We start from the raw sequence: 22,360 nt of genomic DNA, 5'->3' as shown, positions 1-22,360 counted from the left end.
CGCCTGCCGATGCAGGGGACACGGGTTCGTGCCCCGGTCTGGGAAGATCCCACATGCCGCGGAGCGGCTGGGCCCGTGAGCCATGGCCGCTGAGCCTGCGCGTCCGGAGCCTGTGCTCCGCAACGGGAGGGGCCGCGACAGTGGGAGACCCGCGTACCGCAAAAAAAAAAAAAAAAAAAAGTGAGTCTTGACAGTGTGTATATGCCCCTAAATCAATGTGGTAAACGCGGTTGCATTTTATTTCTGCAATAATTCATTTCAGTAATAAAAGAAACAAAGGAAAAGAGCTCTAAGTACATATTATGTCACAGCTTTTATTGAGGAATGCAATAAACATACATATCACTTTCCTCTATAATTTTAATGGCCCGTGGGGGAGAATTTAGAAAAGCGTCCCAGCTGGCTGAATGGTTGAGATTAGGGAAAAACTGACCCAGCACATGCCTCTCAACTCCCTAATGAGGTCAGTTCCGTTCTGCAAGGTGAATCGAGGTCGCCTGCCAGGGCGACGGCTGAGCAGAACCAGAATCGCCAGATTCTCTGTTTCGGTCTCGCTTTAACCCTGCCGGAGACCAAGAGGCTCGAGAGGACACCACGGGCCAGTTCTCCGGTGGGCCGCCAGGGGGCGACAGAATGCAACGGACCCGGGTAAGCCGGTAACCGGGCTCCCCTGGGCCGCGTGTGGGAAAACAGATGAAAAGGGTCTGGAATAGAGGGAGAAACGGCAGGAGAAAAGGCACTGAGGCTAGGAAGCCTATTCATTCTTCCCTGCCTGACTTCAGTCTGGCACCCAGCAATATCTTCCGCCCACTGTGGCCGCCTGGACCTCTCTAAAACAAAAGCCTGACTTTGTCACCATTACGCGTGAAACTCTTTAAGGACACCTCCAGCATAGTTCACAAGAAAAAAGGCTAAACGCAGGACTTGGGTGATCTTGCCCCAGCGTATTTCCAGGCCTACATCCTCTGAAGCCGTATTGAAATACTTTCAATTATCTGACTTCATCATACTCTTTCTCTCCTGTGAGCCCTGATACTTTTGGTTCCCTCCACCTGAAATATCTTCTCACACCAGGTTTACCTGGAGAATTATGTCTTTCAGCTAAATATCACCTCCCCTGTGAAACCTCCCCTGACAAGAGAGCCCCTCCCCCACCCCACCGCCGTTTGGGATAGAGGGCCCCTCCTGTGTTGCCATTACCCCGTGGGCTTCCCCTACCACGTTGTGTAATAAATATCTGGCCTTGCCTTTCTCTTCCAGCGCCTGTCCCAGAGAAAGGCGAATACAGAGTGCATGAAATGATTGCAGAATTAATGCGGTATAGAGTTCCGGCTCTGCCACTTGTGTGATCTCAAACTACCTGGTTCATGTTGTGAGGAGTAAATAGACAAATGTAGAAAAAGTGATTAGGATTTCCCTGGTGGCGCAGTGGTTGTGAGTTCGCCTGCCAATGCAGGAGACATGGGTTCGTGCCCCAGTCTGGGAAGATCCCACATGCCGCGGAGCGGCTGGGCCCGTGAGCCATGGCCACTGAGCCTGCGCGTCCGGAGCCTGAGCTCCGCAACGGGAGAGTCCACAACAGTGAGAGGCCCGCGTAAAAAAGAAAAAAAGGTGCTTAAAACAATACCTGGGACACTGTAAGCACTCAAACTTTGACTTACTTTCACAGCGGCCAACACACGTCATTGCCGTTTTAAGACACCCTCCCACTTTTGCATCTAAGCGGAAATACCCGCTCAGGATACGGAAGTGATCTCAGAGCCCCTCAAAAACATGGCCGCGGAAAGTTCTTCCGGAAGCGATCATAGGCATCGCCGTGACGCAGAACGACTTAGAGCGTCCCGCAGGGTTTCCATGGTGCAGCCCTCAGCCCCAAGTCCCTCGGCTTCCTTTCCGGCCAGAGCGCTGTGACCAAGGCAGGCGGCGAGTCCCTCCCACGATGTTAACGCCGCTTGGGGGAGGGGTTGGGAGAGCAGGTGGCGCTCTAGGCGAGTTCGTTCGCGTCTCTATGGTGCCGAATGCTCTTCTCCGCGCGTCGGGACGGACGTTACCCCTTTAATCGGCGGAGGGCGGTGCCGAGGAGGTCCCGCGAGAGCCCCGGGGGGCGGTGGGCGGTGCCGAGGCTGGGGGCCCGTGGCGGATGGAGCCTGCGATGGAGCCGGAGACTCTGGAGGCGCGAATCAGTGAGTGTCCGGGAGGGGCGCGGGCCGGACCGGAACCGGAACCGGGGGCACTAGGCGGGCCCCTTCCCGGCGGGGGCGGGGTACGCGGCGCCCCCTCCTCACGCCCTGCCCCGGCCCGGTAGGGGCGGTGTCCCAAGCCCATACCTCCGACCCTGGGTTTAAGGGGGACCCCACCAGCTGCGCGGACCGGCGATGGGAGCAGGCGCCGCCCACCCTTCCGATTCCTGGGCCGCGACCCCCGGGGAGGAGTGAGCTGCGCCCGGCTCTGCGCCCAGAACCCCCGGGATAGAGAGAGCAGCCTCCAACTCTCTCGGGCCCAGACTTTTCCGCGGAGCGGACACCCAAGTCATTCCCTGGACTCAGGGAGGAAGCAAGCGAGCGGCCCCGAGAGCTGCACCTCACACCCGGGAGCGAGGGGCCAGGCTCCCCTTGAGCCCCGAATCTTCCACTCTCTGGCGCTGCATGGCGTGACTCTCTCCTATCCCTTTCTTGAGCTTGCAACTCACATTTGTTCGTTCCCCCGCCCTGGAAGGTAGGACCCACTAACCCATCGAATCCCCCGCGCTCTGGCCACATAGTGAGAAACCCCCAAACCCCACAGGCTTGGGAGGGTCCTGTCTCAGACTCCAGAAGTGATTTCAAGTTCTCTATCACTACCCTCAGTCCAGACCCTGAGATTTTGCAACCCCCACCAAAGACTCCTTTCCTAGCCCTTGCTAAGTTTCCTCCAAAGGGCCCTGCATCTCCTCCTGTGTCTCCTCAGACACGATTTCCTACTACTTAAGCTGAGTACTAGCCCTCACACTGTCTACCTGACCTCCATGTCCCACACTGCAGATCCTCGGCTCTCATAACCCACTACTGGACTCTGAGAGCACGGCTTGCTTCCCCCACTGGACTAGGGACAGCTCCCTCCCAAGTCTTTGCTCCCATTCAGGTCACATCTGTACCAGGGCCTCAGAGAGTCCTCTGGGTCTACTTTCATCTCAGCCCCTTGACTCCAGGCACACCAGGTAGCTGCGCAGGGTGATTTGGGATTATGACCAGCCCCTTTTAAGCCAGTCTTGTGCAGAGCTGAATCCTGAGGATGGTCCCAGAAGCACACCGTCTCCACGGATGTTTCAGAGTCAGTTGGCCAGTGGTGGGGGAGGGCATGGAAAGGAAGCACTCAGCGGCCGTGGAGACTGTTCTGGAACGCCAGAAGTGTCCAGGTCTCCGCAGTAACTTAAGGGGGATGGGCAGGGCCCTGGCTGACAGATCTGACAGGCCGCAAGCCTTGAGCCGTGGGTGCTACAGAACTGTGTCAGGTTTAGCAACAGTGGGGACTTTCTGAGAGGCCAAAGAGTCTGATCTGAAAAACAGACAGGAGGCAGGCCCCTCAGGTTTGGCAGGAGGCTAGGCTCTGATAGATCGCGGCTGATGGGGTTTTCTCTTTTCCTTGCCCTTTGTGCCCTAGCAAAATTGTAAGCTCTTACCTTGCAGTGACTGGAGGTGAAGAGTAGCTTTTGGTGGGTAACTGATGACATTGTCACCACTGTAGAGTGACAGGGTGGAGTCATGCCCTGTTGTGAAACAATTCCCTCCTTCCCTCTGTGTTCTACCCTGCTGCCTGCTGGGGAAAGTGCGCCCCCCAGGTAGAGGTGAGAGGGCTGGGAGTTGGGAGCCAGGGCCAGAGAGGTTGGTCAGATCTCCTTGGACCCAGAGGCCCCCGCTCTGAACCAGATGCAGAGAAGGTGTCTCATGATGCCACTACTTCTTCCTCACTGGCTTCTGACTTAGGAGCAGGCTCTAGAACCAGTTTCTCTGTCCTCACTCAGACTCATGTGTCTCTGACACTCTAAGGGACTTCCTGTTTTAGGGTCCCCCGGCTGGATGTCATTGAGTAGGCGATATCCAGCCCCATTCTAGTTTTCTAAGCAGCCTCTGGCCGTGCTGAGGGGCTGGGGGGCTGGGAGGCAGAGTAGATGGGGGGGCAGCTGTTTCTGGTGTTCCTGGGTGGTCAGCAGGGGCTTCATTTCTCCCAGGGACTGGCGGGCTCTGCAGGGCTCCTGGAGCAGAGATTTGTATGCACAGAGGAAATGTTTCTTTCAGATCTTTGCTCAGCTGTACCTCTGAGAGCCCTCCCAGAAAGCAGCCCCCCCCACACACTTCTTTATACCTTCTCCCTGCTCTGGTTTTCTTTCTTTCTTTCTGTTTTTTTTTAATGCTCTGTTTCTCTTTATAGCGCTGTGCAACAGTGTACAGTATCCTGTTTGTTTGTTTATCTGAGTAGTCAGTGTTTCTCTTGCTGGGCGGTGAGCTCCAAGAGGGCAGGGATTTTGTCTTGTTCACTGCTGTGGTCCCACACTCAGAATATTTATTGAATAAATATGAATTGAATGATTGGCTGCCAGGCACTGGGATCCTAGGGCTCCAGGCCTCCGGCCAGAGCACAGGGCCCCAAATAGGCAGGCGTCACAGGCCGAGTCCCCAGCCTCCTCCTGACCACAGATCCTTCCGTGTCCCACCTCCTGGGCTGTGCCCTCCACACCCTCGGCTCCGTCCTCAGGTTTGGGCAGAACTGACCAGCACAGGGTGACGCTTGGAGACAGGCTGTCGGGAGGTGATGAAGATCCAGCTCCGGCTGCCCCACGCCTTACCCTGGATAGAGTTGCTGTCATCCCAAATCACTTCTTACTTTGCTCCAACTTTACAGATGGGGAAATGGAGGTTCGGGGAAGTTAAGTGACCTACTAAATTTTGGGGGCTTTTAAAAAGTCTTACTGAAATACAGCTGATTTACAATGTGTTAATTGCTGCTATACAGCAAAGTGACTCACCTTTACACATATATACATTCTTGTTTTATACTCTTCCATTGTGGTTTATCCCAGGATATTGAATGCAGTTGCCTGTGCTATACAGTAGGACCTTGTTGTTTATTTTTAGCTGTTGTCTCACCAGCGTTGGGGGTCGGGGGGTACTGTCTGGCTTTGTTTACCACCCCTTCTTGTTGGCCCTTTCTTGGCCACTACCTACTCCTGGATTCGGATTCCCCCAGAACCTCCCCTGCCCGCCTGCAGCTGAGCCCGCGTCCATTCACTCATTTACTGGGTGTGCATTTACGGACGTGTGCACACGTGGCTGGGATGCGGTGCAATGGCAGGCTTGGACCCACGATGCAGGTCGGGTCTGGGGGACACAGCAGAGAGCTGCCTCGGCAGTGCTGCCCCGGGCAGGTGGCGCTGTTAGGGAAGAAGGAGGCGATACCTGAGCCGCACTCCTTCCCAAGGTCCCCCATGCCCTGCCCTGAGCTGTTATCCACAGCTCTTCTCACCCGCAACCCGTGAACTGTTCCGAGGCACATCATGCCCAGCCTGGTTAAGTCCCTCCAGTGCTTCTTGTGTTGCCTCTTCCAGGCAGCCTGCCCTGGCTCCAGGCTCCCCTGAGTCCCCTCCTCCAGTTACCGGTTCCCACGGCTCCTTTGCCTCCCTCTGTCACATTCTATTGAGAACCTAGCTGACCTTGGCCCACTTCCCAGCTGCAAAGCTCCTTGAGGTTGGAACTACTGCTTTTTTCCCTTACCTCTGGATCTCCTCTGAGAGTAAATTCTGTGAGAATTATGGGGACACTTCAGGAGCAGAATCAGAGGAGGTGCAGACAGGCGTACAGCAGCAGGGGGTGGGGCAATGCGGGAGGGGAACGACCCCTGAGCACAATCTCTAGACGCGGGGCCCTTCGGGGAGAAGCTGCAAGGAGAAGCCCGCAGACGGCAGCTCCTCTGCGCATTGACTTGACGGACGTCAGCGCTGGGGTCTTGGGGCCATCGGAGCAGGGAGTCCAGGGGAGGCCTTTTCGCATGCTCAGCCATGCGCCAGGGCAGGGGGTGGGAGAGGCAGGGATCCCTTCACCGGGCCACTGGCCCTCTCTCCTCCAGACAGAGCCACAAACCCCCTGAACAAGGAGCTGCACTGGGCCAGCATCAACGGCTTCTGCGAGCAGCTCAACGAGGACTTTGAGGGGTAGGTGGCTTCCCCGTCTTTCACTCACACACTCAGCACCTGCCGTGCACACTCCAGACCCTGGCCTTGGGCAGAGACGAGGATGAGTTGAGACCCAGTTTCCATTCTTAAGTGCTCCCAAATTAACAATGGCAGCACGCACTTTGTACTCAGCGCCACTGTGTGCTACCCTCTGAGGTGGGCCTTGCTGGACCCATCTTACAGGTGAAGAAACCGAGGCTCGGGGGGCTCAGCAGTTGCCCCAAGATCTCGTAGAGAGGAGGAGGTAGTCCCGGGCTTGATGAAGCCCAGGGCTGCCTGACCCGCACCCGTGCTTTGTTGGGGAGGGCCTCCCAGAGAACTGCGTGCTCCCCAGCTGGGAGGGGCCAGCAGGCCCTTTGCTCAAGGAAGAATCAGAACCATCTGCATTAGGATCACCCGGTGTGTTTGTCAAAAATGTCCATTTGTGGGCTGCACCCAGACTCGGACTAGACTGCCCGGCGGGGAGCTTGGCGGAGACGTTGTTAGCAGGCTCCCCAGGTGGCACTGAAGTTTGGGGAGCACAGCTCAGTGTGCTTCGCTTCTGCCGCACCCCATTAGCATAGACGCTCCACTTGGGATGCTGTGCAGACAGCGTGACGTGTGTGCTCCCCAGTCCAGCTGCTCAGGTGACAGTCCCATCCCTTCTGTTAACTGAGTCGCCTGGACGAGTAACTAGATGCCTCTGAGCCCCCATTTCTGAGACTGTAAAGTGGAGGTGATAGTGCTGCCTACCTCGGGGGGCTCTTATGGAGGTTAGGCAGGAAAATGGACGTGAGGTGCCTCGCACATCGTAAGTGCTCCGTATGTGTTAGCTGTTACTGTCACTGGTGACAGGTCTTTCATGATCTGGTAGATGATGTCACCATTGCCACCGTGACTTCTCCCAGCAGAATATTCTGTGCACATTGTCATGTTCTGCTCCCAGGCTGGGCCCTTGAAGGCTGTGGCCATCTCTCCGTACTTGTCCCTACGGCAAGCCAAGGGCACGGCAGGTCACAGTTCTCAGTAAAGCCGGCCAACGGGCTGAGCTCGCGCCTTTCAAAGGTCCCCGGCCTGCGCTCCCTACCTGGTCCTGCCCTCTGGTGCCACAGTCTCCAGCCCCGTCCGGAGAGGGAGCTGGACCCTTGCATGTGTCCTGGAGAAGCCGCTGCCGGCCGCAGTTCCAGTGGGGAAGGGTGGCCGCCCTCCCTGGGGTGCCCGGGGCTCTGTGGCTAGTCTGGCTCTCTGCTGTTCCTCTCACCCAGGCCTCCACTTGCCACCCGGCTGTTGGCCCACAAGATCCAGTCCCCGCAGGAGTGGGAGGCGATCCAGGCCCTGACGGTGAGGAGAAGGGGAAGCACGGTGCCATCTGTCCCCTGACCATGTGGGTGGCACCGGGGGGGCCAAGACTGAGGTTTTTGGGGTCCCAACAGGTTCTTCTTTTTTAAAAAAAAATAAGTTTATTTATTTATTTATTTTTGGCTGCATTGGCTCTTCATTGTTGGGTCTTCGTTGCTGCGCGCGGGCTTTCTCTAGTTGTGGTGAACGGGGGCTACTCTTCGTTATGGTGCATGGGCTTCTCTTGTTGCAGAGCTTGGGCTCTAGGCACGCAGGCTTCAGTAGTTGTGGCACGCAGGCTCAGTAGTTGTGGCTCGCAGGCTCTAGAGCTCAGGCTCAGTAGTTGTGGTGCACGGGCTTAGTTGCTCCGTGGCATGTGGGATCTTCCCGGACCAGGGCTCGAACCCGTGTCCCCTGCATTGGCAGGCGGATTCTTAACCACTGCACCACCAGGGAAGCCCCCAAGTTCTTCTTTAGAGCCCAAGGGAGTTGTGCCCAGATGGCCTTGAATGGGGGTGTGGCCCAGCCCCTGAGGGTCCCGTGGCAACCAGTGAACCGGTGGGCTGGCCTCCCACCCCAGACCCTGCACAGTTAGGCTTCTTGTGGGGAGGAAGCCCTAGGTTGTTCGGGCTAGGGATTCCCAGCTCCAGCTGTGCCTCAGACCTTCAGGAGGCTGAATCAGGGCCCCACCCCAGACCCGCTGCCCAGAACCCCTATAGTATGTGCATCCAGGAATCTTTGTGTTTATAGAGCTCCGTGTTTATAGATGCATTACGGGGCCGGGCCGGGCCAGCCCATCGATGGCCTCCAGGCACAGGACAGCACAGGGGTGCAAGGGGTGACAACTGGGCTCAGGCCAGAGGTTTCAAAGCTGAGCCAGTAGCAGAAGAGCAGGGGGTGCACTGTTGTGGCACCCAAGCATGGGTCAGATAGCAACAAACCATAGAGCAAAGCTGATTTTAGATGGTGGTAGATAAACAGTTTTCCTTTTAATAGTTCTGTGTTTGTTTTAACATGTTAGGGTTTGGGTGGGGTTTTTCCCCTGAAATACATGTTAGTCCTCTGATCTCACACGCATCTAGCTTAGGATGAGGCTGAGATACACGTTAGTCCTCTGATCTCACACGCATCTAGCTTAGGATGAGGCTGAGATACACGTTAGTCCTCTGATCTCACACGCATCTAGCTTAGGATGAGGCTGAGATACACGTTAGTCCTCTGATCTCACACGCATCTAGCTTAGGATGAGGCTGAGTCTGATGGTGCCTATTTACGTTTCAAAAAATCATCAAAGGAAAATAGTAAGAAAGTAATTTACAAGTGGTCCTCAGATATGGCCAAGCCACGGAGGGACTAAGTCGGTGCTGCGAGTTGGGCATCGCCAGGCTCGCGGGGTGGCCCAGCCCTGTCCCCCAGCGGGTGGTGATCAATCTCAGGGGGTCTCTGAACTTCAGAATCCTCTTTTTCTCAAGAGTCATCTTCCCCCTTCTCACTGCCGGTTCCTGGGCTTCTGGGCCCTGGCTGAGGCGTGGGAGGGAGGGTACCTCCTCTGATCCTCCCTGGGGGTCCCCGCACCTCACACCACCCCCCCAGGTGCTGGAAACATGCATGAAGAGCTGCGGCAAAAGGTTCCACGACGAGGTGGGCAAGTTCCGCTTCCTCAACGAGCTCATCAAGGTCGTGTCTCCCAAGGTGGGTGCTCCCAGCGCACGCTCAGACCTGCGCTGTCAGATGGCGGTTGAGGAGGGGTGACTGACTGGCCTCATCCTGACCCAACACAAACACAGACCCTTTCTCAGGGTTCCCTTCACAGCTGAGCCCGGGACGGCTGGGTTTCCAGGAAGAACGCTTCCAGGCTGCCTGGTGGCCGGCCAGCTCTGGAGCTGCCTGGCGCTTAGGGAGGAATGAGTGCACTGAACACAGAACAGCCTCCCCAGCGCGGGCTGCTCGGGCTCTGAGGTCTCTCCCTGCGGACCTGGCCACGGCACCCCGCCTAGGTGTCTAGTGGAGGGTCTCCCTGTCTCCACCTCACAAGAGTGGCCTCCTTGAGGCCTTGGATGCTGAGGCCCCAAACCTGAGTGACAGAGCCTCTGATGGGCCTGAGGAGTCCTCCCCTAGGGCAGGAACATGTTTGATGCCCCTTGGGTGAGAGCCCGCCTCTTCGCCCATCCTTGCTCAGATGCATCCCTTGACCAGAGCAGCTGAATGACCCAGCAGCTCTTCTCAGGAGATGACCAGAGTGAGAGCCAGTTCCCTCTGCTGAGTTTGCTGCTGGGAGACTGAATGGAGCCCAGGGCCGAGCGGTTCCACACCTGCTCCTTCCGTGGTCAGCCCGGAGCCTGGTGGCTCCTCCTTCCTGAGGTCACAGTTAAGGTTTCCACGAGCTGGCCGAGAGCAGGCGCCAGGCTCTGGGCCTTACCTGTGTCAGCTTTGCTTCCCCAGCACGGTGCTGCTGCTGTCATCCCCACTCAACAGGCGGGGCACTGGGACACCCAGGGCTCGCACAGCTAGTGAGCAGCAGCAGGGCCAGGAGGTGAGCTCAGGCCGGTCAGGTGGGAGGATCGTGTAGGCTGAGGTTTCTGAAGGAGTCCTGGGGACGCAGCCAGGTTTAGGCTGGGCTTGGGACTACAGTGAGTGGGGCCGGGCAATGTCAAAGCCGCCTCTCCCTTCCGTCCCCGAAGTACCTGGGCTCTCGGACATCGGAGAAGGTGAAGAACAAGATCTTGGAGCTTCTCTACAGCTGGACGGTCGGCCTCCCTGAGGAGGTGAAGATCGCAGAGGCCTACCAGATGCTGAAGAAGCAGGGTGAGGCACCAGAGGTGGGGTGTGACCACCTCCTCCCTGGGGCTCTGGCAGCAAGGTCCTAGGTCTGCCCTTTTAACTTCTCAAGAACATAGAGCCAGTGGGGCCTCTTTATGGTTCTGCCTGAGGCCAGCTTGGATGGAGAAAAGATGGGGTTGAGTCAGAGACTGGTCCCCATGGTACGGCCTCAAAATACAGGTTTCTAACTGCCCCGACCCCGCACACACACTCTTTGGCGTGGTAGTTCAGGAGCAGGCCCTGACCCCACACAGTGCGGCGCCAGCATGCTGGAGAAAGCCTGCCCTCCACCTTCCAGCCTACCACTGCCTGCCCCCATCCCCTCTCCCCTCCGCCCCAGACGCTGAGACAGTCTCCCCACCGCTGTCCACTGCAGGGATTGTGAAGGCCGACCCCAAGCTTCCAGATGATGCCACCTTTCCCCTTCCTCCGCCGCGGCCCAAGAATGTGATCTTTGAAGACGAGGAGAAATCCAAGGTGAGGCTTCAGGGAGGGCCAGATGAGGACTCCAGGCCCACTGCGGGTCAGTGGGTTCCAGCCCCTGGCGGCCCTGTCCCTGGAGCAGAGGCTACGCTGAGCACGGCCGCCGTGGTGGGTGACGGGCACCGGGTGTTGAGCCCTTACACATGCTGAGTGCTGCCCACGCAGTGCCCTTCACTTAGTAAATGCAGGCCTGAGGCTGGTGGCCCTGGGCTTGGTTTGAGGGCATTTCATAGGTTGATCAGGAAGGAGCTTGCCTGTCTTTATGTCTGCGACCTTCTCAATGATTTTACTAGCTTTTTGTTAAAGAAGCATGTGGTCATGGGCAAGAACTTAAACAGCACGGGGGTAGGATAAAAACTAAAAGCTCCTCTTCTACCCAGGCTAGTCCCGGGGGTAAAGGTTGAGTTTCCTGTACATCCTTCTAGAAGAATCCTCTAGCAATAGTAACGTAATGTTTCGCACCATTTCTGGAAAGCTTATTTCTGCCGGCGCTGCGGAGAGCACTTACGTGCAGTGTGTCACTTGTCCCACGGCCACCCTGTAAGGTGTCAGATCCTTGCCATCCCATGGAGAGCTTAGTAACTTATTCACATCCTACCACCAGGAAAAGGAGCCAGCATGGGACCCCAGGCCCAGGGACTGCTGTCACAGCCACGTCCCTCTGTCTCCACAGATGCTGGCCCGCCTGCTGAAGAGCTCCCACCCTGAGGACCTCCGAGCAGCCAACAAACTCATCAAGGAGATGGTGCAGGAGGTGATGGCCAAGGCCAGAGTGCAAGGAGGTGGCGGGATGGGATGTGGAGCTGAGCCACTGAGGGAGGTCGTGTGTACGTGTGCGCAGTGGCCCAACTAAAGGGCTGTGACAGCAGAGAAAGAGCTGACCGAGTCAGGGGGACCCTGCGGGCAGAGCCAGGATCAACGTGTGGAAGGAAGAATTTCCCAGCAGCCAAGCTGACCTGCATTGGCTTCTGTGAGGCTGAATACCTCTTCTGTAAAAGTTAGAGGGAAATTAGGCCTTACTATGTTCAAAATATAGTATATTTTACATACATATACATGTAGAGAGAATAATATACATGTATCTTATAAGTATGTATACCTGTGTTGTGGGTGCGTGCTGAAAACTTTTTTATTGATAAGGGTATGTCATCAAAAAAGTGCAGTCCAGAGACCCAAAGGGCAGACACTCTTGGCTGTCTTAGGGCAAACTGTGTGCTCTGAGAGCCCAGAGAAAGGGCAGCTCTTCTCGAGGAGGGCGATTGTATCAGACGGCACAGCACAAGCCCACCTTTCATTCCCCAAGGGAGGAGCATGCCTGGTGAGCAGAGTGGGAGAGGGAGAGCAGGGTCACTGCTGCAGTGGCCTTTCAAGGGGGCCACGGCACTAGTTTCTCAGTTGTACTTGGTGACCGCTAAGGTCCCCTTTCACTCTCAAGTACTGAACCTCCTTTCAAGGGACAAATACAGAGAGGGGGAGGGTTCTGTAGAACCACAGGTGTGAATCTAGCGCCCAGCCCTCCAGAATCAGCTGGTGAGTGTGCTGGAAACCCAGAATCCTGGGCCACCCCTAGAGATTCTGATGGACTCGTGCAGAGGCCTGGGTCCAGGGGGCATTGGCAAGAGGAGAGAAAGTGAACACAGGGTTGGTCAAGGGCTTCTTGGACCAGAGTGCCCTGTCCTGGGCCCGAAGGGCTCTTAGCAGGGGCTGATCTCACACCCAGCAGAGGCTGGTGTGGGACAGTGCCTGGCTCAGGTCCAGGCCTGACTCGGGTGCTCTGGGGCCGTTTGCCAATGCCTCCCCAGGACCAGAAGCGAATGGAGAAGATCTCAAAGCGGGTGAGCGCCATCGAGGAGGTGAACAACAACGTGAAGCTGCTGACGGAGATGGTGATGAACCACAGCCAGGGCGGCGCGGCTGCCCCAAGCAGTGAGGATCTCATGAAGGTGCGCCCGCCCCCACCCACCCCCCACGCACTGCAGGGCCCCCGCCGGCCCTGACCTGCCCGCCCTGCTGCCCCCAGGAACTGTACCAGCGCTGTGAGCGCTTGCGGCCCACACTCTTCCGACTGGCCAGCGACACGGAGGACAATGACGAGGCCTTAGGTGAGCTGCAGTTGGAAGGAGCTGCCACCAGGGGGCCCCCTTCTCCAGCAGTGACCTTGGGTTTCTCCACTTTGAGGAAGAAGGAAGCAGAGATCAGGGGCTGATGTGCTTTAGAGACCCTTTGGGTCAAGCCCCTTCACAGACACCTTCTTTACTGCCCGTGAGCTGCACAGGAGGGAGAATTGTCCCTATTTCACAACTGAGCCTCAGGGAGGGAAGTGACCTGTCCAGATCAGAGAGCAGAACGGTGGCAGAGCCAGGATGGACCGGACACTCTCTCCCTCCAGACACTGCCTCCCCAGTAAGGGTGAGCTCGAAACCTAGAGCAAATCCCTCAGGCCTGAGCGCTTCCAGAGCTGGACCCTGTGGCTCCTGCTAGGGCCACACGTCAGGGTCTCGTCCTTTTTTGTGCCACCACATCGGTCAGGGCCTCTCGGGCAGCAGGCTAGGTACAGTCTCAGCCTCCGTTCCTCAGGAGTTCCCTGAGCACCTCCCATGTGCCAGGCACCTGGTCCCCACCCGAGAGGCTTGCCGCTCAGATCCCTCTAAGCCTTGACCCCCAGGAGGTGACATCAGCGAGGGCCTAGTTTGTGCCAGGCACTGTTCTGGGCCCGGGGGGTATGGCAGTGATCAGAAACAGAGCCAAGTCCTCATGGAGCTTGTAGCCTGATGAGACAGACAGTAAAGCAGGGGTGTGAGTGGGGCAGTTTGTCAGACGGTGGTAAGGGGCGTGGAGAAAAACAGAGGCGGGACTGGTGGTGCGGGCTGGGGGTTAGAGAGGGCCTCCCTGAGGTGAATTGGATAAAGACCTGAAGTAGGAAGGGGTGAAGCCATGCAGAGATCCGGGGGTCTCCAGACAGCAGAGCCCGCCTGGAGGCCGGGGCACGCCTGTGTGTTCGGGGGCCGGCACGGGGCAGCGTGGAGGGGACTGGGCGAGGGCAGGTTGCAGAGGGCCTTAGTCTGAGGAGTCGAGGTGGGCTGCCCCCGGGCCCCTCCCACGAGGCTTGAGATGACCGTGGGGTGCTCATCCCCCCCCCGGAGGCCCCCACATTCTTTCAGCCTGGCCTCTCCCCTCCTGCCTGTTGCAGCGGAGATCCTGCAAGCCAACGACAGCCTCACCCAGGTCATCAACCTGTACAAGCAGCTGGTGCGGGGCGAGGAGGTCAACGGCGATGCCACAGCCGCCTCCATCCCTGGTGAGGAGGTGGCAGGAGAGCTGGGAGGGCCCCCGAGTCGGAGGGCCATGGGGTCCCAGCTAGGGTGCTGGTCACAGAGCTTGGTGGCCCCTTAAGATGGGGGAGGCCCCCGCTGAGAGAGCTGGGGGTGGAGTCTGTGCCAAGCCTGCAGCTGCGGGGGAAGAGGTCTGGATGCAGTCGGAGGGGAGGGAGCCGAGGGTTTGGTGAGGACAGGCAGAAGAAGGAAGGCCTTTCTTTCGCTTGACAAGTCTGGCACCTGTTGTGTGGGGCTAGGTCACACCCCCGAGGCTTAGTTTAATTATCAGAAGTGGGCACGGAGGGTTTGATACATCAGCATTACAGGCTGGGCTCCACTCAGGGTAAAGTGACGGCCCCCCCGGGAGAGCTTAGAATTGGCCCTGTTTGGGAGAGGTGGGGGTGGGGTACTACACAGAAACATCGGAGTCTAAGAGGGGCCTTAAAGGATGGGAGGCAATTGGCCAAGAGAGAGGGAAGAAGGAAGTACATTCTGTGAGGAAGGGACACCATGTGCCAAAGAAGAGGCCTGGCAAGCAGATTCGGGGCAGAGGGAGTGTGGCCAAGGAGGGGAAGCCCGCTGCTCCCAGACCCCAGGGACTCAGAGTGGCCTCCGCCCCAGGCTGGCCTGACTCTCCTTTCCCACCCCAGGGAGCACCTCGGCCTTGTTGGACCTCTCAGGTCTGGATCTCCCTCCGGTGGGCACCACTGACCCAGCCACGCCCACCCGCCCTGGTGACCAGGCCAGCCTGGAGCAGCCCAGCACCTCAGCTTCCCTACTTGACGATGAGCTCATGTCTCTGGGTGAGGAAGGGGCGGGGCCCAGAGCGGGACAGGCTCTGCTGCAGGTGGGGGGTGATGCCCCCAGCACACGAGGCAGCTTTCAGAGCGCAGTCAGGTCAGCGTGTTCCTCCTCCTCCTGTGAGTCCTCTGGAGGATGGGGGAGAGGCATCAGGCCCATTTCACAGCTGAGGAAGCTGAGGCTCAGGGAAATGAAAGAGCTTGTGCCAGGTCCTACAGTCAAAGGGTGAGGCTGGTAGGACTTCCCTGGTGGCGCAGTGGTTAAGAATCCGCCTGCCAATTCAGGGCACATGGGTTTGAGCCCTGGTCCAGGAAGATCCCACATGCCGCGGAGCAGTTAAGCCCCTGCGCCACAACTACTGAGCCTGCGCTCTAGAGCCCGTGAGCCACAACTAATGAGCCCGTGTGCCACAACTACCGAAGTCGGCGCGCCTAGAGCCCATGCTCTGCAACAAGAGAAGCCACCACAATGAGAAGCCCACGCACCACAACGAAGAGTAGGCCCTGCTCGCCGCAACTAGAGAAAACCCGCGCACAGCAACGAAGACCCAATGCAGCCAAAAATAAATAAATAAGTTTATTAAAAAAAAAGAATCCACCTGCCAATGCAGGGGACACAGGTTCGAGCCCTGGTCTGGGAAGATCCCACATGCCACGGAGCAACTAAGCCCGTGCACCACAACTATTGAAGCCCACACACCTAGAGCCGGTGCTCCACAACAAGAGAAGCCACCGCAATGAGAAGCCCACGCACCGCAACTAAGAGTAGCCCCTGCTCGTCGCAACTAGAGAAAGCCCACATGCGATAACAAAGACCCAACGCAGCCAAAAGAAAAAAAAAATTTTTTTTTTTTTTTTAAAAACGGTAAGGCTGGCATCACCTCTGATAAGCCAGCCACACCTAGGCTCTGGTGGCCTGTGGGAAAACAAAGGGATTTCCCTGTAGCAGGTTAGAGCCTAGAATTGGGAGCTCCCCAGGCAAGTCAGCATTTCCTCGCCACTGAGAGAAAGAGGTGGGGAGCTCTGGAAGCTCCAGGGAAGCCCGTGTGGGAGCACAGGGCACTCTGTGAGCCACGCTGGTCCCAGGCCAGGCCTGCAGACACTATGGTGGGCTCGGGGCTCCAGAGGCCAGTGGGGAGCAGGCTCATCCCTGGGGAAGAAGCAGAGGGCACCCCGCTGGCCAAGCAGTTTTAGAGTTTGCAGCTTTCAGGCGCAGTAGCGCCCCCTGAGAGCGTAGCCTCAGGAGAGTCTCAGGGCAGCCTCCTCACAATGGCCCGAAGTCGTGAAGAAATAGAGGTGATCGGGTCTGTCAAGGAGACCTTGCCCTGTCGAGGGAGTCTCGGAGGATGTGTTGGGAAACTAACTTGGAAGCCAAGTCAGACTGTGTTCTCCTGAGTTAGTTCTGAGGTGAAAACCACACCGGACGGACTCCGAGAAGCGATGGTGTGCCGGGGTCCCGGCGGGGGCTCCCTGACCGCGGCCTCCGAGCGCTGCTGTGTCTTAGCCCACCCTCCACTCAGCCCAGAAGACGGTGCTGGCAACGGCCCTGGTCTGCAGATACCAGAGCAAGTCACTCAGACTTGCCTGACGGGGCACCAGGCTTTGCACGAGGCCCTCAGATCCTGAAGCCTCACTCGTAGCTGCTCTGACTCAGCTCATCAGTCGGGAACGGGAAGTGAGGGCCTGGAGCGACGAGCGGGAGACAAGGGGGTCAGCAGACCAGGTCCAGTTCCCCTGTGCGGGCCCGTCAGCCAGCACCCCCCAGGAGGCCCTGACCACAGGGTGTTGCGGGGGCTTCCTGAGGAGTCCCACCCACCTGCGCCCTCTTCATTCAGAGCCAGGGGTGACTCAGGGAGAGGGGACCCTGGCCCCGCTTGAGAGGTCAAGATGGCCCCATGACCAGAAGGCACACACAGGCTCGTCCTCCCCAGCAGAGCCTGCGCCGGGCGGCAGCGGGAGCATGTGGCCCAGACCCCAGCGAGGCACTGTGTGCTTTGCACTTCCTGTCCCCAGGTCGCTTCAGCAGAGCCCTGAGCCTCCAGCTTCCTCTGGTTGCTACTCAAAGCAAGGAAAGTGTGGGAACCAGAACCAGAAGTGGCAGGGCAGCAGCCGTCCAGCTCCCCGGCTCGGGGGAGTGGAGGAAGCCTTGGGACCACAAAGGAGGCTCATCCTAAACGGTTCTCTGCGGCAGGAAGGGGGAGGGGAGGGTGGGGTAGGCAAAACGCACTTCCCGTCTGCCGGAGAGGGCGCCCCAGCGCCAGGCAGGCACCGTGTCTGAATCGTCCCGTTCAGTAGTGACAGCAGTCCTCTGATGCAGATGCTACTGTTGTCTCGTCTTACAGACGAGGCACAGGAAAGTTGCCACCCAGCCCGAGGTCACACAGCTGGGTGGCAGAGCTGTGTTTGAGCTCCAGTAATTAGGCCTTGCTCTGTCCAAGTCTAGACTCTATCGCTTTCCAGTTGTGTGACTGCGGGCAGGTTACTTAGCTCCTCTGAGCACCCGTTTCCTCATCTCTAAAGAAGGCATGAGAACCTTGTAAGGCTGTGGGAGGACTGAGACTCATGTCTGCAGTGCCTGACCCGGGGCTGTTAGCCTCCACTGTGTTGTCCCTCCCCTTCGGCCCAGGGAATGGGCTCTTGTGGTCTTTGGTTTCTACTTCTGCTCTGCTGCTGGTTCCCTCTGGGGGGGAAGGGGGCGTGTCCCCTTCGAGCTGAGCCTCTCGGAGGAGGGGGTGCAGGGGGAGGGTAGCAGTCAGGGAACCCTGACTCAGCACATAGTCGCCCTGGCTCTCTTGCCTCTGCTCACGAATCCAGCCGCTCTACCTCGGTCTTGCCTCCCTGCAGGCCTAGGCGACCCCACACCCCCTTCAGGCCCAGGATTGGACGGTGCTGGGTGGAACAGCTTCCAGGTAGGAGGGGCCCATCCCAGGGTCAGAGCAGCCGGGACAGGCAGCCTGAGGGGCAGTGAAGGGATGGCTGGGCAGGAGGGCTGGGGGAAGGGGTGGCCCTGGGGGCGGAAGCACCCATCCCAGGATGGAGGAAGGTGGACGGGCCTCCCCTCACAGCGCTTTTCCCTGCATGTCTCAGCCTTGGGTTTCTCTTGGGTTGAGATGGGGGTTCCCCGTTCCTTTTCTCTTGAGGGTGACTCCGAGGTCCCTGGAACGGGATGGTTTCTCGAGTAGAATCCCAGACCAGGCCTGGCCCACCGATGGCCCTGGGGTGAGAGGGGCGCAGGCTGGCGGGAATGTTGTCCACACCCCTGCTGCTGCTTCCCCAGATGTCTCCTGCCGGGAGGGGCAGGGGCCTCAGGGCAGTGCCAGGTGACCTGACGCCTTCTCAGCACAGCCTCACCCACCCGCATCCTTTGTATGCCCAACAGTCGTCTGATGGCACGGAGCCCCCCCACCCCGCTCCGGCCCCCAACGTGGACAGTCGGCCCCCGGCGCAGACGTCCCTGCCCACGAGCAGTGGTCTGGATGACTTGGACCTCCTGGGGAAGACCCTCCTGCAGCAGTCGCTGCCCCCAGAGTCCCAGCAAGTGCGGTGGTGAGGGCACGCCCTGCCCGGACCCTGCCCCTGCCCCAGGCCCATCAGGGAGAAGCCCGGTGCTGCTTTGTCCCTGTGAGCAGCACTGCCGGAGCACCACCGTGTGCCAAGTGCTGTCCTGGGCTCGAGGGACACAGCAGTGACCACAGCAGGTGCAGGGCCCATCCAACAGGGCGTGGAGGGTATGAGAGATAGGGGACCGTGCCCCACTCACGCCCTCCCCTAGGCCTGGCCTGCCAGCACCTGACAAAGACTGAAGGCCCAGAGGGCTGCCAGGGACGAGGGCATTGACCCCGAGTGGGTGGGGTGAGCAAGAGCTGCCCGCTCCAAGGTGAGGAGACCGAGGCCAGAGAGACGGGGGGCGTCTGAGCCAGCCGTCAGGGACAGCCGGGAAGCCCAGCGTTCCCTGTGCCCCTCGGCTCTTGGCCACCAAAGCTTCACCTCTCAATGCACCACGCCCCAATAAGGGAGAAGCAGCAGCCAGCCCCCCGCCTCACACTCCGGGACCTGCAGAATAAAAGCAGCTGCAGCGTGTCCAGCTCCGGCGCCACCAGCCTCCTCCACGCCGTGTCCCCCGAGGCCCCTGGGCCCCTGCAGCAGCCCACACCGACGGAGCTCTCGCTGGCCAACATCACTGTGCCTCTGGAGTCCATCAAACCCAGTGAGTAGGGCGAGGGCACGGCGGGTACTGGCTGGGCTGGGTCAGCTCGCGGCCCCACCCGCCTTGCCTGCTGTCAGGAGCTGGATCTGGGGCAGCCAGTGGGAAGGCAGGGCTCCCCTCCCAGCCCTGCCCGACTCAGCGGGGCCTCTGGGCAAGACCCTTCCTCTTGCCAGGACTCCGTTTTCTCACTGGTCCCAGAGTGTCACAAAACTGCGTTCTAAACTCCAGGGTGACCCAGGCAAGAGGACTTCTCATGGATGGCCCCTGCGCCCCTCCCCGGGAAGGCAGGGCCAGGACAGGGGAGGTCTGTGGGACTCCCCAAGATCATAAAACCAAAACAGGATAAAGATTGAGGTCCAAGCCTAGGCTTCTGCCTGGGAGCAAAAGGGCCGCTCACGGCACCAGGCTGTGAGCAGACTGATGAAGACGGGCTAGTCTTCTCGGCACTGTCCATCTTGTGAGCTCACTGTGACCAGGGTGTCGCCCCCTTGGGGTCCCCAGGAGCTAGGCAGTGGTACTGCCGTCTTAGCGGCATGGAGGACCCTGAGCTCACAGAAGCAGAGTGGCTGTGCCGGGGCCACACAGAGCATGCGTGAAGCTCAGGCACAGCCCTTCACTCAGCGCTCGGGAGCAGCCGCCCGGCACTCCGGGAGCCTGGTTGGGACGCGGTTCCAGGGTGGGCATTCTGCCTTCACCGTCACACTAGAAGTCCACCTGCCTGTCTGAGCCCCGGACTGCACCCGACTGCACTGCTGCCCAGGGTCAAGGCGACAGCCTGGGTCTGGGTCTGTTCACTCATCCCCAGCAGAGCAGCGAGTGCCCGGGGTCGGCCGGGTGTGGGGAGCTGGTTGGATGTGCTTGGGCTCAGGCCTGGCACCCACCCCCCGCCCCCGCCATTGCCCTCTCCCCTTCTCCTCTGCCAGGCAGCATCTTGCCGGTGACCGTGTATGACCAACATGGCTTCCGGGTCCTCTTCCACTTCGCCCGAGACCCACTGCCCGGGCGCTCCGATGTGCTGGTGGTGGTAGTTTCCATGCTGAGCACCGCCCCCCAGCCCATCCGCAACATTGTTTTCCAGTCAGCTGTCCCCAAGGTGACAATGGGCAGACCCCCCCCCCCAAGGCAGGGTGACTTGGGGCTGGATGGGGGGGCCAGCTCTCCAGGGCGGGGGTAGGGTCTCTGTCTCCGTGTCTCTGTCTCTCTCTTCTTGGGGAGTTGGGGGTAGACGGGCCCCTAGAGGAGGAGCTGGCAGGAGGCTGGGCCTTGTTCCCCAGGGCTAGCTGTGCCCCATCCTGCCCTCCTGTCCGCAGATCATGAAGGTGAAGCTGCAGCCGCCCTCAGGCACAGAGCTGCCAGCGTTTAACCCCATCGTCCACCCCTCAGCCATCACCCAGGTCCTGCTCCTTGCCAACCCCCAGAAGGTGAGGGGCCCAGCTGTGCCCGGGCACCGCTGTGGGGTGGGGCAGCCTCTCTTCCCCGTCCGACCCTCTGCCTTCACCATGTCTGCCCCAGGAGAAGGTTCGTCTCCGCTACAAGCTGCTGTTCACCATGGGCGACCAGACCTACAACGAGATGGGGGACGTGGATCAGTTCCCCCCACCGGAGACCTGGGGGAGCCTCTAGAACAGAGGGGCTGGGGAGAGGAGGGGCGACGGGACTGGCCACCACTGAGCCTGGGTTCCCACGGCCATATTCCCCTGGGTCTGGTGCTTCTCCCCTCCCCTCTGTGGCCCCCTCCTTCCTTGCCCTCTCCCCTGCTGAGCCAAACCCAGCAGGAGGCTAGGCCTCGGTTTGCACTGGTGGGGACCTTCGTCACAGGTGGGAGGCTGGAGCAGGGAAGTGCTGCACACGGGCCCCGGAAGGACTTGGGGTCGTGGGGGAGAAGCATGGCTGTCGGGCAAGGGCCAGGACCTCAGGCCCAGCCCCGACCCCAGCCTGGGGAGGGGTCATCCCTGCCTGTCTCTTATGCCTTATGGGAAGGCCCAGCCATAACTTGGGGCCGTGCTGGAGCCGGGACCAGCTCAGGCCTCCATAGGAACCGGGTGACTGGGGGCGTGGCGCCTGCACCCCCAGCTCTTTGCACTCTCGGGTGTGTGGTTTGACTCTCTTAGCTTTTCTCTCTGCGTGGCCCTGTGGTCACCGTCTCAGGGGGCCCAGTGAGGGGAGCCCCACCTCTCCCCCACTCCTCCTGGGGGTCTCACTCCACTCTCCTGGCCCCTTTGCTGTCAGGCCTCCAGGGGGACTGTGGGAGAGACAGGTGGCCCCAGCTGGGGGCTCCCAGGCCCCTGGCCAAGGGAGGTCCTGCACTGGAGTTCTCAGTGTGTCTCTTTCATTCATTGGGTTTTGTCCATCCGTCTGTCCATGGGCAGAAGTGGGGTCAGTGTGTGAGTGAGAGCAGGAGTATTTATGGAAATAAAACGTCCTTTTTCCTGGACCAGCAGCTCTCGTGGTCCTTCTGAGGTAGAGGGAGTCAGGAGGGGTCCAAGAGTGGGAGGACCCCGGGCTGCCCCGCAGACCCCTCTGCCTCTCCTTGGAGATCAGGCCACGGTTCCTCTGCTCACCACTCCCAGTCCCTGTACCGGAAGAGGCCCAGCTCAGGGGCCTGTGGCCACTGCTGAGTCACCAGAGAGGACCCAGGGCTGTGGTGGGCACAGAGCCGTCCCGGCTGGAAGCGAGCGGCTGCTCGGGCCTGCCAGGAGCCCCAGCTGCTGCAGACGCTGAGGGGGAGGCCCCTGGCCACTCACAACTTCCTCTTGCTGCACTCAGCCCTCAAAACACAGCTGCGGTGCAGCACCACCCGAGGCCCGCGCCTCAGCTGCTCCCTCTCCCCAGAGGCTACTCCCAGGGAGCAGGGTGCCAGCTGCAGCTTGTTTCCGGAGAGGCCCACGGACCCTGCACGTCCCCTGCACGTCCCCACTGGGTTATCAGTGTTTCTCTAACTGGGAGGCTGGGGAGTGGCTTAGAGGCTAGCAGGTGAGGGAGCCAACCAGCACGGAGCAGAGCCAGGAGCTAGTCCAGGGCTTGCTCTGTGGTGGGGAGCCCGCCCTCCGTGCCCTCTGCGCTCTGCTGGGGAGGGTTCCTGCTCACAGACATCTGGGGAAGGCTGCCCGCCCTTCCTCTTCTAGCAGACGGTGGAAGTTCTGCATTTAAGACATCAATTTCCCTTTGTCTAATCTAGTTTTTTGCAGTGTGAACTTGGGCGCTGAACACCTTT

The 22,360-nt window shown here is 59.3% G+C and overlaps 1 protein-coding gene across 2 annotated transcripts; it reads left to right on the top strand.

The window, feature by feature from the left end:
- The first annotated feature begins 1,776 nt into the window (after positions 1 to 1,776).
- Positions 1,777 to 21,907, top strand: GGA1 (golgi associated, gamma adaptin ear containing, ARF binding protein 1). Of its 2 annotated transcripts, none has more exons than XM_060305821.2 (17): positions 1,777 to 2,183; positions 6,100 to 6,184; positions 7,450 to 7,551; positions 9,103 to 9,214; positions 10,204 to 10,327; positions 10,719 to 10,819; positions 11,499 to 11,579; positions 12,628 to 12,768; positions 12,846 to 12,927; positions 14,016 to 14,123; positions 14,790 to 14,942; positions 17,784 to 17,848; positions 18,319 to 18,485; positions 18,953 to 19,146; positions 20,070 to 20,239; positions 20,457 to 20,567; positions 20,659 to 21,907. In XM_060305821.2, exons 1-17 carry the CDS (start codon positions 2,141 to 2,143, stop codon positions 20,767 to 20,769), a joined length of 1,950 nt encoding a protein of 649 aa, XP_060161804.1. In that variant the 5' UTR covers positions 1,777 to 2,140; the 3' UTR covers positions 20,770 to 21,907. The 2 variants fall into 2 exon arrangements, with proteins under 2 accessions (XP_060161804.1, XP_030711898.1); XM_030856038.3 differs by having other exon boundaries at positions 1,778 to 2,183; positions 7,450 to 7,525; positions 9,116 to 9,214; positions 20,659 to 21,841.
- Positions 21,908 to 22,360: the final 453 nt, after the last annotated feature.

This window comes from Globicephala melas, chromosome 10 (genome assembly GCF_963455315.2).
Source record: "Globicephala melas chromosome 10, mGloMel1.2, whole genome shotgun sequence".
NCBI lineage: Eukaryota > Metazoa > Chordata > Mammalia > Artiodactyla > Delphinidae > Globicephala > Globicephala melas.
The sequence above is the reverse complement of the archived record's forward strand: the minus strand, read 5'-3'. Positions and strand labels throughout refer to the sequence as shown.